Source organism: Hippichthys cyanospilos, chromosome 2, assembly GCF_059441005.1.
Source record: "Hippichthys cyanospilos isolate Australia breed blue-spotted pipefish chromosome 2, RoL_Hcya_1.0, whole genome shotgun sequence".
In the NCBI taxonomy this organism is placed as follows: domain Eukaryota; kingdom Metazoa; phylum Chordata; class Actinopteri; order Syngnathiformes; family Syngnathidae; genus Hippichthys; species Hippichthys cyanospilos.
The window spans coordinates 26184562-26202957 of NC_142370.1; the positions used below are offsets into that span (position 1 = coordinate 26184562).

The 18396-nt window shown below is 43.2% G+C and overlaps 2 protein-coding genes across 7 annotated transcripts in view; one reads left to right on the forward strand and one right to left on the reverse strand.

The window, feature by feature from the left end:
• LOC148428028 (low-density lipoprotein receptor-related protein 1-like) overlaps positions 1-1701 on the forward strand; it is a 95461-nt gene extending 93760 nt beyond the window's left edge. Inside the window, exon 90 of the mRNA XM_088407765.1 lies at positions 86-1701. Within this exon, the coding sequence (XP_088263891.1) occupies positions 86-223 (138 nt within the window). The 3' untranslated portion in view covers positions 224-1701. The remainder of the gene's footprint in view (positions 1-85) is intronic.
• Positions 1702-1773: 72 nt separating this feature from the next.
• The window catches only part of fmnl3 (formin-like 3), a 34427-nt gene continuing 17804 nt past the window's right edge, over positions 1774-18396 (reverse strand). The window contains exons 5-27 of one of the 6 annotated variants that reach the window (XR_015864752.1): positions 16848-16931; positions 15201-15347; positions 14111-14219; positions 13879-13955; positions 12581-12674; positions 11216-11290; positions 11037-11147; positions 10777-10926; positions 10103-10204; positions 9576-9939; positions 9388-9489; positions 9190-9314; positions 8897-9099; positions 8483-8786; positions 8339-8419; positions 8108-8237; positions 7792-7952; positions 7621-7722; positions 6123-6215; positions 5893-6016; positions 4746-4868; positions 4241-4279; positions 1774-2938 (exon numbers count right to left, since the gene is read on the reverse strand). Coding sequence is in view for 5 of the 6 variants with exons in the window: in XM_088407766.1 (XP_088263892.1) it covers positions 4777-4868; positions 5893-6016; positions 6123-6215; positions 7621-7722; positions 7792-7952; positions 8108-8237; positions 8339-8419; positions 8483-8786; positions 8897-9099; positions 9190-9314; positions 9388-9489; positions 9576-9939; positions 10103-10204; positions 10777-10926; positions 11037-11147; positions 11216-11290; positions 12581-12674; positions 13879-13955; positions 14111-14219; positions 15201-15347; positions 16848-16931 (2830 nt within the window). In the remaining variant the exon portion in view is untranslated. The remainder of the gene's footprint in view (positions 2939-4240; positions 4280-4745; positions 4869-5892; positions 6017-6122; positions 6216-7620; positions 7723-7791; positions 7953-8107; positions 8238-8338; positions 8420-8482; positions 8787-8896; positions 9100-9189; positions 9315-9387; positions 9490-9575; positions 9940-10102; positions 10205-10776; positions 10927-11036; positions 11148-11215; positions 11291-12580; positions 12675-13878; positions 13956-14110; positions 14220-15200; positions 15348-16847; positions 16932-18396) is intronic. The other 5 variants (XM_088407769.1, XM_088407766.1, XM_088407767.1 and 2 more) reach the window with 5 other exon arrangements.

Below are 18396 nucleotides of genomic sequence, written 5' to 3' on the forward strand. Positions count from 1 at the left end.
AATGGGGGGTGCAGAACATTTATATCCCCTATACAATTGACCTCTATGCCAATTGCACTTAAATGGTCTCGTCTGTGCTCTTCAGCCCACCAACTTCACCAACCCCGTGTACGCCAGCCTCTACATGGGTGCCCACAACAGCAACAACTCCCTGGCCAGCACTGATGAAAAGAAGGAGCTCCTTTCCCAGGGCGACGAGAGCATGAGCGACCCCCTGGCATAGAGTTTCTCATCTCCCCGAACTGTGCCGGCAATCCCTCTGCCCAGCTAGTGCAGAACCCACAAGCTCCCTCGTGTTATTTCTTTCCATAAAAAAAATATCAGGAACACTGTATAAAATGTATAAAATGAAGGACTACTTTTTTAAGTGATTGCAGTATTACAGTATTTTGTTCTTTGACAACGAAAAAATATGTGGTAATGAAAAAGAAACCATTTTATAGACATCTACTCTTTTATTTGGCATTTTTGCTCATCTCTCCGCAGCATTCCATTCTCTCATGCATTTAGCCACTACCTCTTTGCAAAAGTAAAAGAGACATTCAAATTTGAGTGGATGTTTTTTTCTAATTATTATTTTTGTATGAATTGTATAGCAGGCAAAGAAAAATATCCTTCCATCGTAAAAAAAAAAAACAAAAAAAACCCCACACATCTCAAGCTAATTAAGTCCTTGTTTTGCTGTGGAAGAAAGGGCATCTGTGTCTCTTTCGGGTCCATCAATGAGATGCTTTGTTTTTCCGGCTGAACTCAAACATGTACCCATGGAGATCTTGCTACATTCAAGTGATTGTCTTTTACCTTCTTGCACAGACAAAAGATTTTGAATATATACACGCAAAGCAGCAAAGTGTCTTGAAAGTCTACCCCAGGAACATCAATAACATAGCAGTCTGTACATTATTACAACTTTGGAGTCATTGACAGTGAGAGAGTAGTGCAGGATGAGGATGAGGATGATGATGATGATGATTGTAACATTCCCGGATGAGATGCCTGGGATGGACATTGTGGCCTTGGATTACTGTAGGAGGCGATTTTTGCTCAAGAAGGTGATAGCAATTACCATGCTAACTTAAAAAAAAAAAGTGGGGGGGGGGGGTTTAGCTTGGAATTGTTGAATATAGCTTTTATTACTTTTTTTTTGACCGCAACTGTACTTTTGAGGAAAAGCCAGGGTTATCAGTAGATGGTACATATTTTTATGGGAGACTTATTTCTTGCTATTATGTGTAATTACATGGAAAGATGATTTAGGTTTATTCTCACATTTAAGTGCATTCCCAGGACGGAGACTGATCAGATTCCTGATAAGCATTCCTTTGTTTAAGCCTTTGCCTTGCTGCTAACGCTAACCATCTGTCTGTCTTAAGAATGTTCTTCTCGCTGTCGCACTGTTAGCCATGCTGCTTTAACTGAGCTTGTGGGCCCTAACCTGCCATATAGTAACTGTGTGGTGCTCACACTCAAACACACAGACAGTACATGTAGAGGAAAGCGGGTTTAGCTCTCCAATGTTTAACAGTGTTCCTTTTTTTTTTTTTTTTTTCAAACATCTGACGAAATTAGAACAATCATCATTCAGTTTGAAATATGTATTTGCTGGCAAAAACCCACATGTATATGTGTGGTTTTGATTGTTTTTATGATTCTATTTTTTTTTATATAAGAAATTAAATGGATTTTTATAGTAGAAAAGTACATTGGCTCATGGCTGTCTTTTAGAGAGTTGGTGGTGGGTTTTGCATGATAATTACCAGACTGAGCCGTGCGCAGTGGGAATTATTCAATTTTATTTCACTGGAATCATTTTGGTGTCTGTTTACCTGTGTGACGTGTCGTGATAGGCAAGATAAATAAATGCGCATCCTCTTAATGACAGAAAGTACAAAATCATATTTCCCCATTAATCCACAATAACGAGTAATGGCATTTAGGAACCAGTTTAATAAAAAGCAAACATGGGCTTTACATCATTCTTTATTACTCAGAAAATAATAGATGTAAGATATTTTTTTCGAATACAAGTCTGATTTTACGTTAATGGGAAGTCAGCTTTATACATATTGTAGGAATTAGTGTAAAAACGGTCACTTCATCTCCGCTGACATAAGGCAATAGAAAAGACTGAAAACATCCTTCGTCTGTCAGCATGTTGGCTAAGCAGTACACCTTCTTACACAAGTCACTTCTGAAGCGTCACTGTGGGCAGAAAGTATTGTCGAGCTCAGACAAGGCACGTACGACTCAAAGCAAGAGTCACTATCTTTGGGTCCCTCTACGTTCCAAAAGAACGGAACTTTTGCATATATGACTCAGCATCATAAGGCTTCTATTATAGTACAAGGCAATAGAAATACATTCTTAAAAGCTGTGAAATACCATACAAATATGAAGACATAACACTGTTTTCACCCAAGGCACATATGATGCAAAACATGATTGAAAATGTCTCCTGCAATGTCTCTGGAGTAAGTGTGTGTGCCCCACTCCCCGCACACGCATCTTGGCAAAATAACAAAACAACAAAACCCCTCCCAATTGTTGCCTTGACTCTCATGTCCATGTGCCGTTAGAAAGATGCAGGTGTTTCAGCTCTCCGGTGCTGTGTTCTGCATCCTCACTGGCCTAGTCGCACAGAGCGAGAAAAGTCTAGAAGTGATTGATCCTTTGTGCTTCACTTCATTTAAAGTGGCTGTAAAAAAGCCTGCATAAATAAATAAATTACCCAGCTAAAACAAGGCCTCGGTCCTGACAACCCCCTTTCTTTTCAGTCTTTGTGACACGTAGCCCTCGGGGTCAAGATGGACCGTCAGCAACAGGAAGGTTATGCGGGGGGGGGGGGGGGGATGAATAAGGGATGTATAAGTGGTTTAAGGTCTCTTCCAACCGTTCCGGATCAAGGCATCGGCTCGCAGGTAAGGCTGGTTTCTCAGATCTGTGAGTGGGCATGAAGAGAGGGAAGGAGGGGCGGGCAGACAAATGTTAGATGAGACACAGCTCTAAATTCATGAGTGCACAACGTACAATAATCTGACGTATTGCTGTTGGCTGCTTGCTGCACGAGCAAATAACGGCAAATTCCCAAAGCCTTGGATGTCAACAGACTGTGTGTGATGTCAATTGAAATTCAAAGCTTTTAGGAAGGAAACTTGAGCAACTAATAATTCATCAGTAACAATAGTGAGAATCGTGATTGGACAGCCGGTACGACAGTCAACAGGCTCTCGGTTTTGCACAGCACGAACAAGGGATGGCCGAGTACCGATACCAGGTATCGGGCCGATGCTTGGCCTTTCATTTTAAGCTTTTGGTATTTGCGCCGGCTGCCGATAGCGCTATCAGCCTCTTGTAGCAATTTTGAGATTTGAAATAAGAAGAAAAATTTCCAACAACTTCATTTCATTTAATTACAAAATTAAAAAAAGACCTATATATTCCAATATAGCATTTTAAAAAATGAAACTTCAATTGTTTTGGGAGGATAGATTTTGCGTATCAAATGTATTTGTGGTACCCGTACACGGTATTGGTAACGGTGACTACTCAAGATTTGAGTCCTCGTAGTGGTAATGGCCTGAAAAAAGTGGGATCTAACATTTTTGCCATTTAACACTTTTTAAGGTGCAACTTTTAATTTTTTTTTCATGGATGCCCACTAGCGCCGACATCATGAATGAAATCCAATTTTAAGCACATACGCTGCCTTGACAAGTCCAAAAAGTGTCTCATTATGATGACACACCACCAATGTAATTTTCAAGTGCAGCATTATTTGTTTTTGTAAAAGAATTACTATGTAAGCAAAAATCGAATGCAGTAAGTTCGCCTTTCTTTAGTCTCATCACAATTTTCGGGTGTACCATACGCTGTGTCCAGTGGACATACGACGTTGTGCCGATTGAGCCTGTTGACCAAATAGCACACCGCGGGCAACAATTAACATGGGACAAAACATGGTTTGATGACAGAGGGTTGAAAAAAACACTGGACAACATGCAACATAAAGGAGTGGGTAAGGATAAGGACGATGATGGTGGTGATGGAGCAAAGGCATGAAGATGCACTGGTTTTGAAAAACCCTTTTGATGGATAAACTAACCAACAATCAGTCGGGCTAGTTTGTGTTGTGTGAGGTATGAGGTAGATTTAGTTTGCACGAGGCTGAAGCAGCTGACAGCGACACCACTGGAGCGGCACACGTGGGCGGAGCAGCTTTCAGCCAAGCTACCTTCCTTACCCTCATTTCAGGAAATACTCTCAACATTCTTCAATTTGGCTAGAGGGGGGGAGATGACAAGCAATGGATGGTTAAAGAAAGAAGAGTCACATATGAGCGGGAAAACCAACACCAAACCTGTTAGTCTGATGCAACAAAGCATTGTGGGTACAACCTATGAATAAGCCAAACCTCTTCATGATGACGTTCGCCGGTTGGGGCGTGGGGGTAATGTAATGTAATGCACGGCCATTTATGTTCCTCGCGGGAAGCTTCCACTCAGTACTTCCTGAGCGGAAGTGTTATCTTTGAATGTATCAGCATATTTTGTACATGATGACACTTTGCGCTCCCTGCAAAGAGGTTTGGCTGACTCTTATCACCAGGTAGGAGTCTTTTCATGTCAAAACACAAACAAAATGACGGCCCAAGTTAGTGCACACTGGCTGCGGAATGGAGTGATGGGGATCATGCCGCATGCAAAGTGGAGATGGTTTGGAAAGGGGGGGTCGCATACAAGAGACACCTGGACAACCTTGGCGTTAAAGGGGGAGGGGCTAGCAGTTGGCGTCGTCGCAGAGGTTGGCTTCACAGAAGAACCGTGAGCCGCGTTTAGCCGTGCGGGCTGTGAAGGGCACGCTCTTCAGTACTGGGAGGGGGGAGGAGAAGGCGGGAGAGAAAACATGTCTTTATCAGCGGGGAGGGCTGAACACTGGAACACATTCACACAGCATTAAAGAGACTGTCTTGACAGCTGTGTATCGGCTGCAAGGAGGAAGCAAAACTTTTCCTTCGGTGAAAAGTTCCACCGGGCAGGGAAATATTCGTTACCAAAGCCAGCTACACATTTTAAGTATCGATTAATGAAAGCAAGAAAACAAAAGTTAAGCTGTGACTCCCCTTCACTAGTAAAGACCTTGCATTTGGAAATGTGTAAGAGGGGAGGGTAAAAAGCCTTCATACCTGTTTCATATGCTAATAAAAAAATCTTTTCAAAATCTTTTCCACCATTAAAGTGACCTGTATCAAAAACTTGACGGCCATTTTCTGCATAGGTGTACCTAATGGACTGTCTATTCAATGCGGGTAAGATTTTTATAAATAATAGGATACAGGTGTGAAGAACACAAAAATACCCAGAGAAGCAGCGGAGGGCTTTTGAATTGCCAATATCAATTGTTTTGCCTTCTGTTCACCCTAAAAAAATCCGTTAAAAACCCGATCATTGACGTTTCTGTCCCCAAAGCTTATTTGCCCAGTGTCTAGCTTGTTCGTGAGAATCCGAGAGGATATAATGTGTGTCACAGAAACTTGAGTCCCAGGGGTTGCATCAGTGAGTATTAAAAAAAAATAGGTGTTGAAGAGCAAACAAAGGGGAAAAAAAATCATAATCAGTCTTTTAGGTAAAGCGATTTACTACTGTAAAACGCAAAGCAGCGGCCTCTCCTATTTCCAACCTAGATCCAACCGCTTAACCCTCTGCTGAGGCGCGACCACATCGGTGGGAACGTTTCCAGACTGCACGTCGCGGGATAACCGCTACGCGGGGGCTTCTAGACGTGACGGCGTGTGCACCACATAGCACAAGGTGCATTTCAAAGGAGCCGAACAGTAAATGACCACCGTCATCCTGGGCCCGCGACGGGACCTCAGAGAGGTGCAGTCCGGCCCACCTGTGATGATGTCCTCAATGGTGCCGTCCTTGCCCTCGTACACGGGCCGGTGGTCTTTGGCCTGGCGCTTGCGCAGCTCTGCGATCAGCTCCTGTTGCTGATGTCTCTTCTTTTGGGCCTGAACCTGAATACGCAAGCAGAACAATGTGTCTGGAGTGTTTGACTGCGCCTTTTGGACACACCACAATACTTCATTTAGCACCGCTGAATGGTGTGCACTTGGACCGCACCTTGGGGTCATGTTGTTTCGCCTCTTGAGCCAGTAACTTTTCTCTCAGGGCTTCCTCCTGCTTTTTCCTTTGTTCGTTGTCCTCCACGGCATCCTGATAAGATGAGGAAATGATCAGCTGTCAGCAACAACAAAGCCAGATAAAAGTCAATGCAGTTGTGGGGCTTTTTTTGGAACGGGAAATGAAAAAAGGGGGGAGGGCAATTCAGAAAATCAAATTATATCCTTTATACCACCTTCCTTTAACCTTTGTTGAAAATGTCATTGGGTCAAGGCGAGGAGAAAATGTGCTTCCTTTTGTTCTCATACGGACAGCGCTGCTTTGAAGGAACTTAACTCCACTAACTCTTTCACAAGTGTCATTTCAGGATGAGCGCCGGTACCGGTGATATACTAGATGTTTCTAACATGCTTTTATCTTTATTTTACTTTCTCACAAACATCTTTGTTAATTAACACTGATAAGGAACACCGGTCAAGTGAAAATCATTTCAGGTGATTGCTTGTTGACGCTAGCCAAGAGAATGCAAAGAGTGTGCAAAGCAGTAGTCAGAGCAAAGGGTGGCTATTTAATAAACTAGAACCTAAAAGATGTTTTCACCTTTTTAAGTACGTAAAAAGTGTGTTCATTCATAGTTTTGATGCCTACTGTGAGAGTCTATAATGTAAATATTGGTGAAACAAACAAAAACAAAATACTGACATTGACTGAGAAGGTGGATCCAAACCTTTGGCCTGTAAGGTATTTCTGTTTGTAAATTATTTAACTTAATTTATTTGTATGTGTATTTGTTTTAATTCCTCGCATGGATTGGTAATCTTCATCTGTGGCTTTATGGGATTATGGGTAACATGCTTTGGTCAAGGGCATGTTTGCAATAGTTTAGCAGCAACTTTTTTATTTTTTTGGACAGAAAGCTTTTATTTGACTTTGTTTTCTATTTATCAGGATTCAGTTTAATTTTTTTTTTTATTTTTTATGTTTGTTAATTTTCTTTCACCAATAACAAGAGTAGAAAGCGTCAAATATGTCAACGGTTACATGGAGGCGCAAGACAGAGACCAGAATACGAAGAGACGCAACCGCAATGCATCCTCCCCTTAAACTTAATACAAGAAAAGACTGCATGACTATTGCTCTATCAGAAGCATGTACGCAGGAGTCCTCGTGCTACACATTTCCGAAAGCAGATGCCATAAATCTGGAGCGAGAACAATGTCAGGAAGTGTGCTGCGTGGTGGGGCAGCGCAAAGCCACGCAGGGCCGCAAGGAGGAGTGGACAAGAGGGAAGGAGAAGTCTAAACAGCGCAGCCACAGCTCAGCAGTCAGACCCAGCTGGCCTTTCCTGTTATTTGGCCTTAGACTGCGCGCCACGTCCTGTGGCACCAAAGCGGCCGAAATTCTGCCCTGTCTGTCTGCGGAACTTCCTGAAATCTGTATTGTATGAGTGAATGGGGCTAAGACAGATAAATAAGATGCTACTTGTGTATGGCGTCACCTTGTAAGCCTTGATAAAGCGCACAAAGACAGGGAAGAACACAGATGGTGGAGCGGTCTTGGCACTCTCTCCAAAGTAGTTCACCACATTATTGAAGGCTTCCTGGAAATGGATCAAAACGAGATTCAAATCAAGTTTGGTTGCATGTAAGGCTGGGGCAGCGTCTCCTACCTCTGCTGTCTTGGCATCCCTCTGCAGCTTATCCAGCTGGGCGTCACTCGCCTGGACGAATCCCTTAAGGACCGAGTGGTCATGGAGACTGCATTCTCTCCGGATCAGCTCCATGCCTTTTCCTAGCTCTCGCACATCCAGCAGAACGTTTTCCAGCGACACTTTGTGCAAAATCAAGAGAGTAAGTTAGTCCAGCTATTGTAAAGTTCACGTCACTAAAACATACAAACACAAACATAAGACACCCTGTCGTATTCCTCATCTCATCTCATCTCATCTCATCTCATCTCATCAAACTGGGAGATTATGCGCTCACCTGCTGCGGCTTTATCCACAAAGTGCAGTTCATTGTAAAAATTGGCCAGCTCCGAATATTTCTCCTTCACAATGAGAGCTATGTAGTGGAGCAGCGTCATTTTCCTGTCTGTAGACTTAGTGTCCAGCAGCTGTGTGTGTCGCAAAACAAATGAATATATACCGCAAGTGTAAACTGTGTGGGAAGATGATTAATGAGCACAAGTGCCAACAAACGTTTGCTGTTACTCACCAGATCAAGACTTTGCAGTTTGAAGCCATAAACGCACCCACGCTTGCTGCTATTCATATAGTTGCCCAAGGCTAAAATGATCTGAAAGTCGAACCGAAGGGTTAATGCACATGGACATTTGTGACGTTTCAAAAATAAACCAACCTCAAGCATTCTTTTTAACTTTGGCGAGGATTTGACCGAGCCGGAAGCGGCGATGATAGCGTTGAGTTGCGGCGTGAGCATGCTGACGTTGTCGGCAAAGTTCCCCACGAAGGTGATGATGTTCATCCTCTGCGTGAGCCTCTCAATCTTGCTGAACAAGAGCATGAAGCGATCCTCCTCGGCCAGCTGGTCCAGTGGGCGTCGCTCCCGTTCGTACTGACGGAGCACCTTGACCTCTGCCTCCGTGGGCAGGAAGCGCATCAGACACTCCACGAAGTCCACGGGTAACGCCTTTAGATCAAACCTAGGCAGTTATAAGAAAATTGTGTTGGCGTCATAGTCAAACAGAATACCCGTTTGCCACGGTGTGTTTGGAAACAAGTCTCTCGACAAGGGAGGACAATTGCGGAATACTTCTCTATGGCTTTGCAGATCTCCTCCGTGGTCTTGTTTGCCTTCCTCAGTGTTATGGCTAAGTTTTTGGAGCGATTGGCATCCAGCAGCGTTACTTTGTTTACTGTCTTCTGAGCAACTTTGCTCTTTGTGCATGATAGATCCATGATAGCACCCTGTGCACGCGTTTTAAATAACTCCTCAAATCTCTCCAAATCCAGTTCCTGCACGCACGAGAGCATCCGGAAGCTTGACCCCACCCTCTTTACCGCAAGACCGAATCGATGACCGTATAAGAGAGCCGCTTGAAATACCTCGAGCACCCGTTCGTCGTCAATCTCATTAAAAACGGTGCCGTTGATCTGATTGGGCTTCAGAGCGGTCCAGTTAAACACAGGCAAGCGGAACTTTGTCTTGATGGGCTTCTTAATTCTAATAGCTGCAAACAAATATCAACAAATGGAAGTTTGGCTCCGCCGGTCGCAATGAAGAAGAGTAATTTGGGTTCTTACCTGAGAGACCCACACTCAGGATGACCGAAGGAGAAGCTTCTGGCAGAGGAGGGGCAAGAGGCGGAGGAGGGGGTGGTGGCGGTGGACCGGGTGCGATAAGGCCTACAGTAAATATGATTTTTTTTTCAAGGAAAATCAATATTTGACTGGTTTTGCAAGACATATGGAAAAAGCAAAGGTATTTTTACTTGTGGAAGGAAGTGGGGGAGGAGGCGGAGGCGGTGGAGGTGGTGGGGGCGGAGCTTCACTGGCCGGGGGCAAACTCTGATCAAGTACTCCCGGTTCTGGTACGGCCAACATCGAAGACAATGGCGATGCCCCGACGTCGGCCGGGGGGATGCTGAGGCCGCCGCCGGCCACGCCCGTGCCCCCCACGCCGATCGGCTCGATGGCGATGTCTCCATCGGGCTTCTTGTGCAGGCGGAGGGTGCCTTGCTGCTCCAGCTCCAGCAGCCGCCGCTCAATGTTGAAATGCCTCTGGAAAGCGGCGTCTTTCTCCTTGAGGACTCTCCTCAGGGTGTTCACCTGCATGTTGGTTGACTCGTACGTCTCCTGAGCGGTCACGGGGAGGCAATGTGGAGCACAAAACAAGCTGAAAAAACATCCTGCTTCCTGCCGACCTCATTTGCTATCACGGGGATTTAGTTCAATGCTTCTGAAAATGACTCACGCTATTTGAGCCTTCCAGTATCAACCTTCCATCAATATGACCTACCCGTATTGCTTGAAGATCTTTGTCCTTCTGGAGGAGCACCTTCTCCAAGTCAGCCACTTTCATCATGGTTTCATTCTCAACCTCCAGAAGCTTCTCAGTTACCTGGGAGGGGGGATCATGGCCACGGCCAGGAGAAAAGGTGAACTTCACATTCGCAGGGGCAGCAGCATCATTCCCTGTTCTAGCCATCCCACATTTCCATTTACACTGAGCATCATCAATGAGAAATATGATACAGCCAGAGGCATGATGCAGCAAGCGGGTGACGCAGCTTTTATTTGCAATATGAAAAGACTGCGCATGTTGCGCTGGAATTCAGCCTCATCCTCCCTCACCATTCCTGACCCCTGAGAGCAGAGTTTGTTATGAAATTCCTCAAATGATGTCAGGGCTACCCACGACCTTTTCCAGGCGTAGACGGGTTTTGCAAGGCAGCGTGGGACGCAAAGATGGAAGGGGCCAGGATGAGAACAATATTAGAATTGTTAGGTGCATCTCATTTCCCAAACTTCCCCACTCCATGATTATGCCAAAGCACTTATCAAACCAAAACACCGTATTTTGTAATTATAGCGTTGGAGCAGTTGTTGCTGTACAAGTACACACAGCCTCGATTATCCTAGCTGAGCTCAGTGAGTGCGGTGTTGGCGGTGTAGAATTTGTGGTGCGCTCACATGAGACAGGTGCTCCTCCAGTTCCTCCACCTTTTCCAGTGCTGCATTCTTGGTCTCGGCATCTTCCAGCAGACCACCCACGTCAAACACGTTGTCCAGGTAGGCCTGGATCTGCACTGACAGCTTGTCGCTCTCGGTGTGTTTACATTTCTGGGTGGGTCGGGGGGTCACATCACAGCATCGGTGATACTGAACCGGGCTCACAGTCTCAATATTATCTCCTCCTCACAGTCTCAATATTATCTCCTCCAATCGTTTACCTCCAGGTAGTCATCCAGTCCTAGCTTGGTGAACTCAAACTGCAAGTGGACTCTGAAGTTCATATCCTCCACTGAGTGCACCACAATGTTAATGAACTGCATGCAAGCAACCTGGACCAGACAAACACACGTTTAGATACGAGCCAGAGCGAAAAGAAAGAACGCAACGCTGCTCTTACCATAAAGTCAATGTTTCCCTCCTCGCTCCGAAAGAAATCCATCAGGCGCTCGAAACGATGCTTTTCCTTACACACCTTGAAAAAGCAATAGTGTGATTTACTGTTTTGTTCATGGGTTGAGTTTGTGTTAACTTAGTTTTCACTGTATTTGTTGCTGCATGAGACAATGGCTGTTTTAAGTGCTATTTAGTAATAAAGGTGAATTGATTTATTTGAACAGATGGACTGTATTGTAATAATGAAATGTTGTATAAATACTCTTAACATATCGGTTTATGGAATTAGAGGCCAAGGCATAGAAAACAAATGGGGAATCTGAACTTAAGCAAGAGCCATATCCAGTATTCTATGTAACCATATAAGATATACACTACTGTATATGAAAAGCCATGATTATTCTTAATCAGTGCAATACACAGTTTAGAATTTATTTTTGCTTTCCAACACAATTTTTTTAGCTAAAGTAGTTATTCGATTAAATCAATTGATACTACCAGTTCATGTTTACTTATCATCACTAATCAACACATTGAAAGCTTTCTAACATCACTTGTCCATCTGAGAAGTTATCCCGTGTTTTAAAACATTTTAATTCTTCTCTTCAGTCACAGCCAGGCCAGTTAAATGAAAATAAAATAGAGCATAACTCTTCGAACCAAAAATACCCAGAGAAAAATATAAACAAACAATGGCATGTTTTCCCAGTAAACTCTTCTGCCATTTTTTTTAGGTCTTGATAAAATAAAAATGAATGTCCATTACGAACCACCAGTGGATGGCTTTTTGTCAGCGCTCAGAGAAGTTGAAACTTTTATAAAACCAAATGGACCAAAAAAAAACCAAAAAAAAACATCTTGTCTTGATGAGTGGGACATTTTTTCCATGTTTTGGAATTCTGTGCAGGAAGACTCTAAGTAAGAATTTGCAGCTCTCTGGCTGCCATCAGAGAGTCGATCCTTATTATTGTTCAAGGTTGTCTCACATCTGGTGTCCTAATGAGATGAATGACCTTTGACCAGGTCAACACAGTGCTTCCCTCCCACCCTCTGTGGAGGTGACAACTCCCAGAGCTCCTCAACTTTTTTGCTGTCTGTTTGCTTTGTTCGTGTTTTTAGGATTATAAAGGAATTTTAATTAGGTTAATCGATAAAGAATACAACCAATCGAGCTCTATCTCAAATAAGCGATTGGTTATTTTAAACAAAATGATTGTAACTCTTCCGCAACTGCTTTGACCTAATCATTTATGGGTATGTTTTGTTGTTTTAAGTCTTACATTTCATCAAAGTGGACAAACCTGGCGAATTTTAGAGTTTAAAGAAATAATAAGATTGCTCGAATTGTATTGAGTCTGGCTTTGGGCACCTCTTTGAAGTTGTCAAACGCTGACAGGATGATCTCGTGACCTCCTCGAACAAGGCAGACGGCAGCCAGCAGCTCCAGGACCAAGGCTTTTGTCCTGAAAGTGTGGGAGGCACCCATCAGTACAGCACACAGATTTCAAAATCACATGCAAGGTATCGCTCACATGTTTGTAAAGCAGGGAAATTCATGCTAGACTGCAGGAATAAATGGAAGGCAACCTCGAAATTGGTGTATGATCGCAAGCGAAACTGAGTCAAATACTGGTTTTTAAGATTTTCGAGTTTTGCCTCCACCTTCACCTTTCACTAAACATTTCACAAAGTGCGCGCACGGACTCATTCCCAACTTCAGTGATCAAGTGAGCACCGGGGAGAAAGGGAAGCATATCATACAAACGGGTCTTTTCCCCCAGGGGAAGTAAATCTGAAAAAAATTACATAAATATGCTTGTAACAAATTAGAAAAATCCTTCATTTCAAAAGGATTTCTATAATTTGACGCTTAACGTGAAAAGGTAAATAACAATTTAGTTACGTACCGTGTCGCAACTTCAAATTAACTTACCGGTATACATTGTCGTTCTGTGCTGACCATATTGTTATTGACAATCGAAGCACATGCCCTTCCCTGTAGGGGTGTCCAAAGCCCAAGGTCACCTCGGGTCCGTACCCTGCATGTTTTCCAGGTTTCTCTCCCCTCCACAGCTGATTCATAAGATCAGGATGGTTATCGGGCTCCCGCTGAGGTTGCTGATCATTTTAATCAGGTGTGTCGGGGAAGGAAACCTGGAAAACATGCAGACACTGCCCTACAAGGACCAGGTTTGGACGCCCCTGCCCAACAGCATAGATGACAACTCACTAACTTGTCATAATTTCTGCTTTTACTTTACCAGATGCCTTTTGACGCTTGGGATTGCTTGAGCACTAAGCTAATAAACTTTAACAGGCAAACTGTCTGTTTTTGACAGACTGTTTACCAATGAACGCGTGAACATCAAACTCAAGTATTGAATTCCTCACTTGTGTTTTAAATAACTACTCTATCTCTATCCCACAGGAGCATGAGGACTATTAGTGACCTTATTGGCAAAGGATGAGCAATGGAAAGCAATTGTGACATTGCACCAGCTGTTGCTGTGCAATGCGGGGCTTGTAAGTATCCAAAGTACAGCGATGTTGTCAAAACACACTAGCCAAAGATGATAAAACAAAACTTTTGTGTAAATACTCCTTTAGTTTCTCCTATTGTATGAGACAGCCAGGCATCCAAGGTGGTGGCACAGCATTAGTTCTTACCGTGAGCTCTTATTGTTCAAACTGAGAGCAATTTCATTGACAGCATGTGCATGAGACATGACCATATTGAAGCCATACTGCATGAAAAGAAGAGAAACAGACAACAGGAAGTGGTGAGACAAAAACGGGGTATACATGCAGCACATCACAGTACAGGAAGTTTACACGTGTCACGACTGACAGTTGTACATATATGTGCGAGCCTTCGCCGCTTTGTGACACCGTTTGATACCTGGTAGTTCATAATGGCTCTCAAGCACATGATGCACACATGCACATCATCCTTCTGGCTGACGAGCCGGGAGTTCTTGATGGTTTTACTGCTGGAGACCGAGCCATAGCTGCAACACATGGAGAAAGTTATCACACACAGACACGATGCAGCACTTCAAGTATGCTCTTTATTCGCGCAGCTTCTCTACATTTTTCCTCCATATTTATTTGACAGTCACGTGATTCTTGTGCGCGTCACGTGCCGAGAGGCGTGAGAGCGAATGAGGTCAGGCAAAATTAAAAGGCATAGATGGTTTTGAGGTTACCGATGCATGATGGGAGATGCCTGGTTTCCTCACCACTGTCAACAGTCAGGCAATTATGTAACCCAGTCGTACAGTCAGGGTGTGCACCTAACATTAGTAACTTGTACGATTCAAGCGTCTTTAGTTTCACATTTCTGAATTCTACTGCTCGCACAATTTATTTGATCAAATGCCACTTCGGTAAGCAAACATTAAAAAAAAAAAACTTCACTCTTTGTCTTACAAACACAACAAGTCTGTTCTGAAAAATACCAGCTCAAGAACGTAAAGATGTGGTTGGTGTAGAACTGCGATACATCATCAAAATTGTACGAGTAAAAGGGATGAAGAGAGAAGCTCTTGTCTAATGTGCCAATACCAAGAATGATTTATAGAAAATGAATGGATGAGACAGGAAAGGTATCTACCTTTGTGACAGTGTAAATCAGATCTGAGCATTGCTGTCTTTCTGCAGAGAGCTTAAGCCGGTATATGTTATGTGTAGTACACTGTATCCTGTCATAAACTCTCTTTTTTTCCCAGTGTATTTCCTCACCTGATGAATCCAAACCAAAAGCAGAGCTTTACGTATAACACATTTCCAACAACGTTTTCATTATTTTTATTTTTTTTCATCGGTTTCCATCGGTGGTGCAAGACATTTAGGACAGTGACCACGCAGGGCCTTTCCTGAGCCCAGACAGCATCAGCACAACAGGCAAGCATGTTCACAGCGCACATTGGGTTAGCGGTGCAAGTCGGTAACAAGTAATAGCAGACAGAAGCTGGCTCAGCGATACATACCGGAGAACAGACTGGCGGGCCGACCGCACCAGTGTGTTGCAGAAGGGCTGAGTGCTCATATGATGCAAATCCTCTATGGACCTGCTCCAAGATTTAGCCTTGTCCAAGAAGCCATCCTCCCCATTCTGCAGCCCCTCAAAATCCAACCTGGGCCACACGCAAGCGCAGCGGGGGTATAGGCGAGATGCAAGGGGGGGCAAGTTAGGGGTGCGAGACAGAAAGGGGGTTTCACAAGACCTTGATACAGCTGCTAGCTGCTAAAGCTCAGCGGAGAAACGTTCTCCCATTCAGGTAAAGCTTGAACAAACGCACGTAGCACCGTTTGGACAAAAGTATGGGACACCTGGCTGAACCTATAACTTCATTCGTTAGTGTGCAGACAAGAGAAACTCTGGGCCTCTTCGGATTCTGACTGTAGCTCAGAAGCCTACTTGTCCCCTTCTATCTGAGCGAGATGACCCAGAAGTACCACACCTAGAAGAGAAGTTGTTTGAACGCTAAAAATGGTGAGAAGAAGTGTCTCCATGCATCCGTCGGGTTACCTTTAACGATTATTTTAATGATCAAGTATTAGCTTTCTTTTTTTAATGAGTACTCTATGATGCAGTTTTTAGGTTCGCTGTAACGTCAGAAAGAATATGTAGATTTTTTTTTTTCTCAAAACTTAGACTAAATGTTGGAAATATTTTATTTGATTCACACAAAGATAAGTGTACATGGAGGATTTCAAAATTAAAAGAATATTTAACGGTGAAAGGGTGAAATTTCTCAAATTTGGACAATGTTAAATAGAATTTCTCGACAGGATTAATTGATTTGATGATCGATTAGCTGTTGATTAATCGATTAATCATTGCAGCGCTACTCCTGACCCATCTAAAAAAAAAACGTGTTCCCCTTAATTGTTTACAGCAGCAAAAGGCACCACTGATGTTTACCAACTCTTCGAGGAAGTAATCACATATAGAAACAAACAAAACAAAAAACTCATCGTAAATTATGACATTAATGTTAGGCAACGTTTCAATAGATATTTCCTACGGCCATAACCTACTGTAAATCTTGAGGAACGGGAGTGTCAGTATGGGGACTTAACATAAGCAATAACCGCCACTGCACAAAGATGTTAGTTCAGAAAAGTGGGGTCAAATTCATTAGAAATGATAAAAAGGATATTTTCCACGAGGATGGATTTAAAAAAGTGTGGTATGAAGACAAGGGGGTGAAATTTAAAAGGCCCTTAAAGTCATTTTGAACGATTCTATGAATATGGCCTCATGAACAAAGCAAGCCCATATATGAGCATGTTTTGATGAGTTCGGTGCGGAGGAAAAATATTTTTGCATGGACTATCGCAGTGATCGTGCCCAGTCATTATTCTCCCAGAGGAAAGAGCAATTTTCCTGTTGTGACTAGGTGTCCCGATTCTTGTGTCCACATGATGCACTGCCATCGACCAATGTCCACATTCAGCTCGCTAAGTATGCCACAAGGTAAACCAACACAGCACATTTTGATGCACGAGCAGCACATTGGGCCCTACAAGACATAAAGTGCTTACTCAGCGGCTCCGGCCCTGCCCGAGCCGCTTTTAGGAAAAGTTCACAGCAAAAAGGACGAGGCGCGGCCGTGTATAAAAATACTCACATGACAGCACACTGGGCAAAGGAGAGGTACTCCACCAAGACGTCAAGCCCTCTGTTTTCATCGTTGAGGAACTCCCTCACCCAACTATGACGCAGAGGGAACAGAAGGTCAGCGGGGCACAGAAATCAAGAGTACGTACGCCCTTACCCTGCCTTACACATCAAAATGCGTAAAGTTGGAAGCATAAAATACGCAAATGCCAAAGTGATCGAGTTATATATACTGCGCATATACTTTTTTGGTCCTGACTGGTAATGCATTATCGTTTGAGTTAGCTCTAAAGGGGGTCTCCCCTTCCCTGACAGGAAGACCTCGGCCAAGATTGAACGGAAAGCAAAAGAGGACATGACTACCACTTCCATCCAATATGAACTGACATTCCTTTGGAAACTCAAAACAAAAGAATGACCAGAGGCTAAAGGGAAAACAACTGTGAAAGGAATATCATCTTCTTATCCAATACTTCCCAATAATAATTAAGAGAATAGCAGATGATCAATTAACTGCTTACTTCAGTACGAACAATTTCATTTTGTGACAATTTTCAGTCCGGCTCATGACTGACCCATGACCCACCGACCCTGACAGAGTTGTCAATTACTTATTGATCTCTGCAGACTCTAGATTAGCATCTTTGCTCCTACTTCTGGATCTCTTTTTGTGGTTGCCCCGCGCCCCCTTGTTTGAATGCTAAAAACAAGGAAAATTGTGTTGGTTCAAGGGCAAGCGCAGAAAATTGTAATCATCGGTCAGCCGCTCCATCAGCCAATCAGCACTTATTTTCTGTTATCAATGACCAAACCCCCGGCCTTCGCCAAAAAATGAGATGAAATCGATAATTCTACCAAAAACTTTACAGATTGGCAAAAGCAAAACTTCACAGTCGTCAGTGATTCAAGAAAAAAGGAAATGAGATAAAAAGTAAACATGAACTCATCCCCTCAGCACTAAACTACAAAAAGCACTAATGGATGGATAGGGAAGCTTCCTCTACTGCAATTTTTAAATCCCGTCCTAAAATACAGTATGTGTTTTTAGTCATTATCCAGTATTGTAATTGTTTAATCGTTATCCTTTTATGTTTCATTGTCACTTTTATGTTATTTCTTTGTATTTGATTCATCTGTAAAGTGTTTTAATTGTTAGCTTTTAAAATAAAGTGATTGATTGATTGATTGATTGATTGATTGGTTGATTGATTGATTGATTGATTGATTGATTGATTGATTGATTGATTGATTGATTGATTGATTGATTGATTGATTGATTGATTGGAGTACACAGGCTAATTAGGGCTCTTCTTTTTCTAACAAGAATTTCATTTAAAAAGAGAAAAGTCCCATAATAGGCATTTTCTCTTCAAATAATAGACAGGAAAGCAAGCAGGAGTGTTGGAAGATAGGAGGACGAGAAAATGGGAAAGGGAGGTGAGGGACGGAAAAGAGGAAATGAACAAAGGCGTTTAGGTGAAGGGGAAAGACAAGGGGTGTGTGTGAGGACTCAAAGGCATTGGTTTCCTGTCGACAAACTACCCCATTCTTTGCCTATG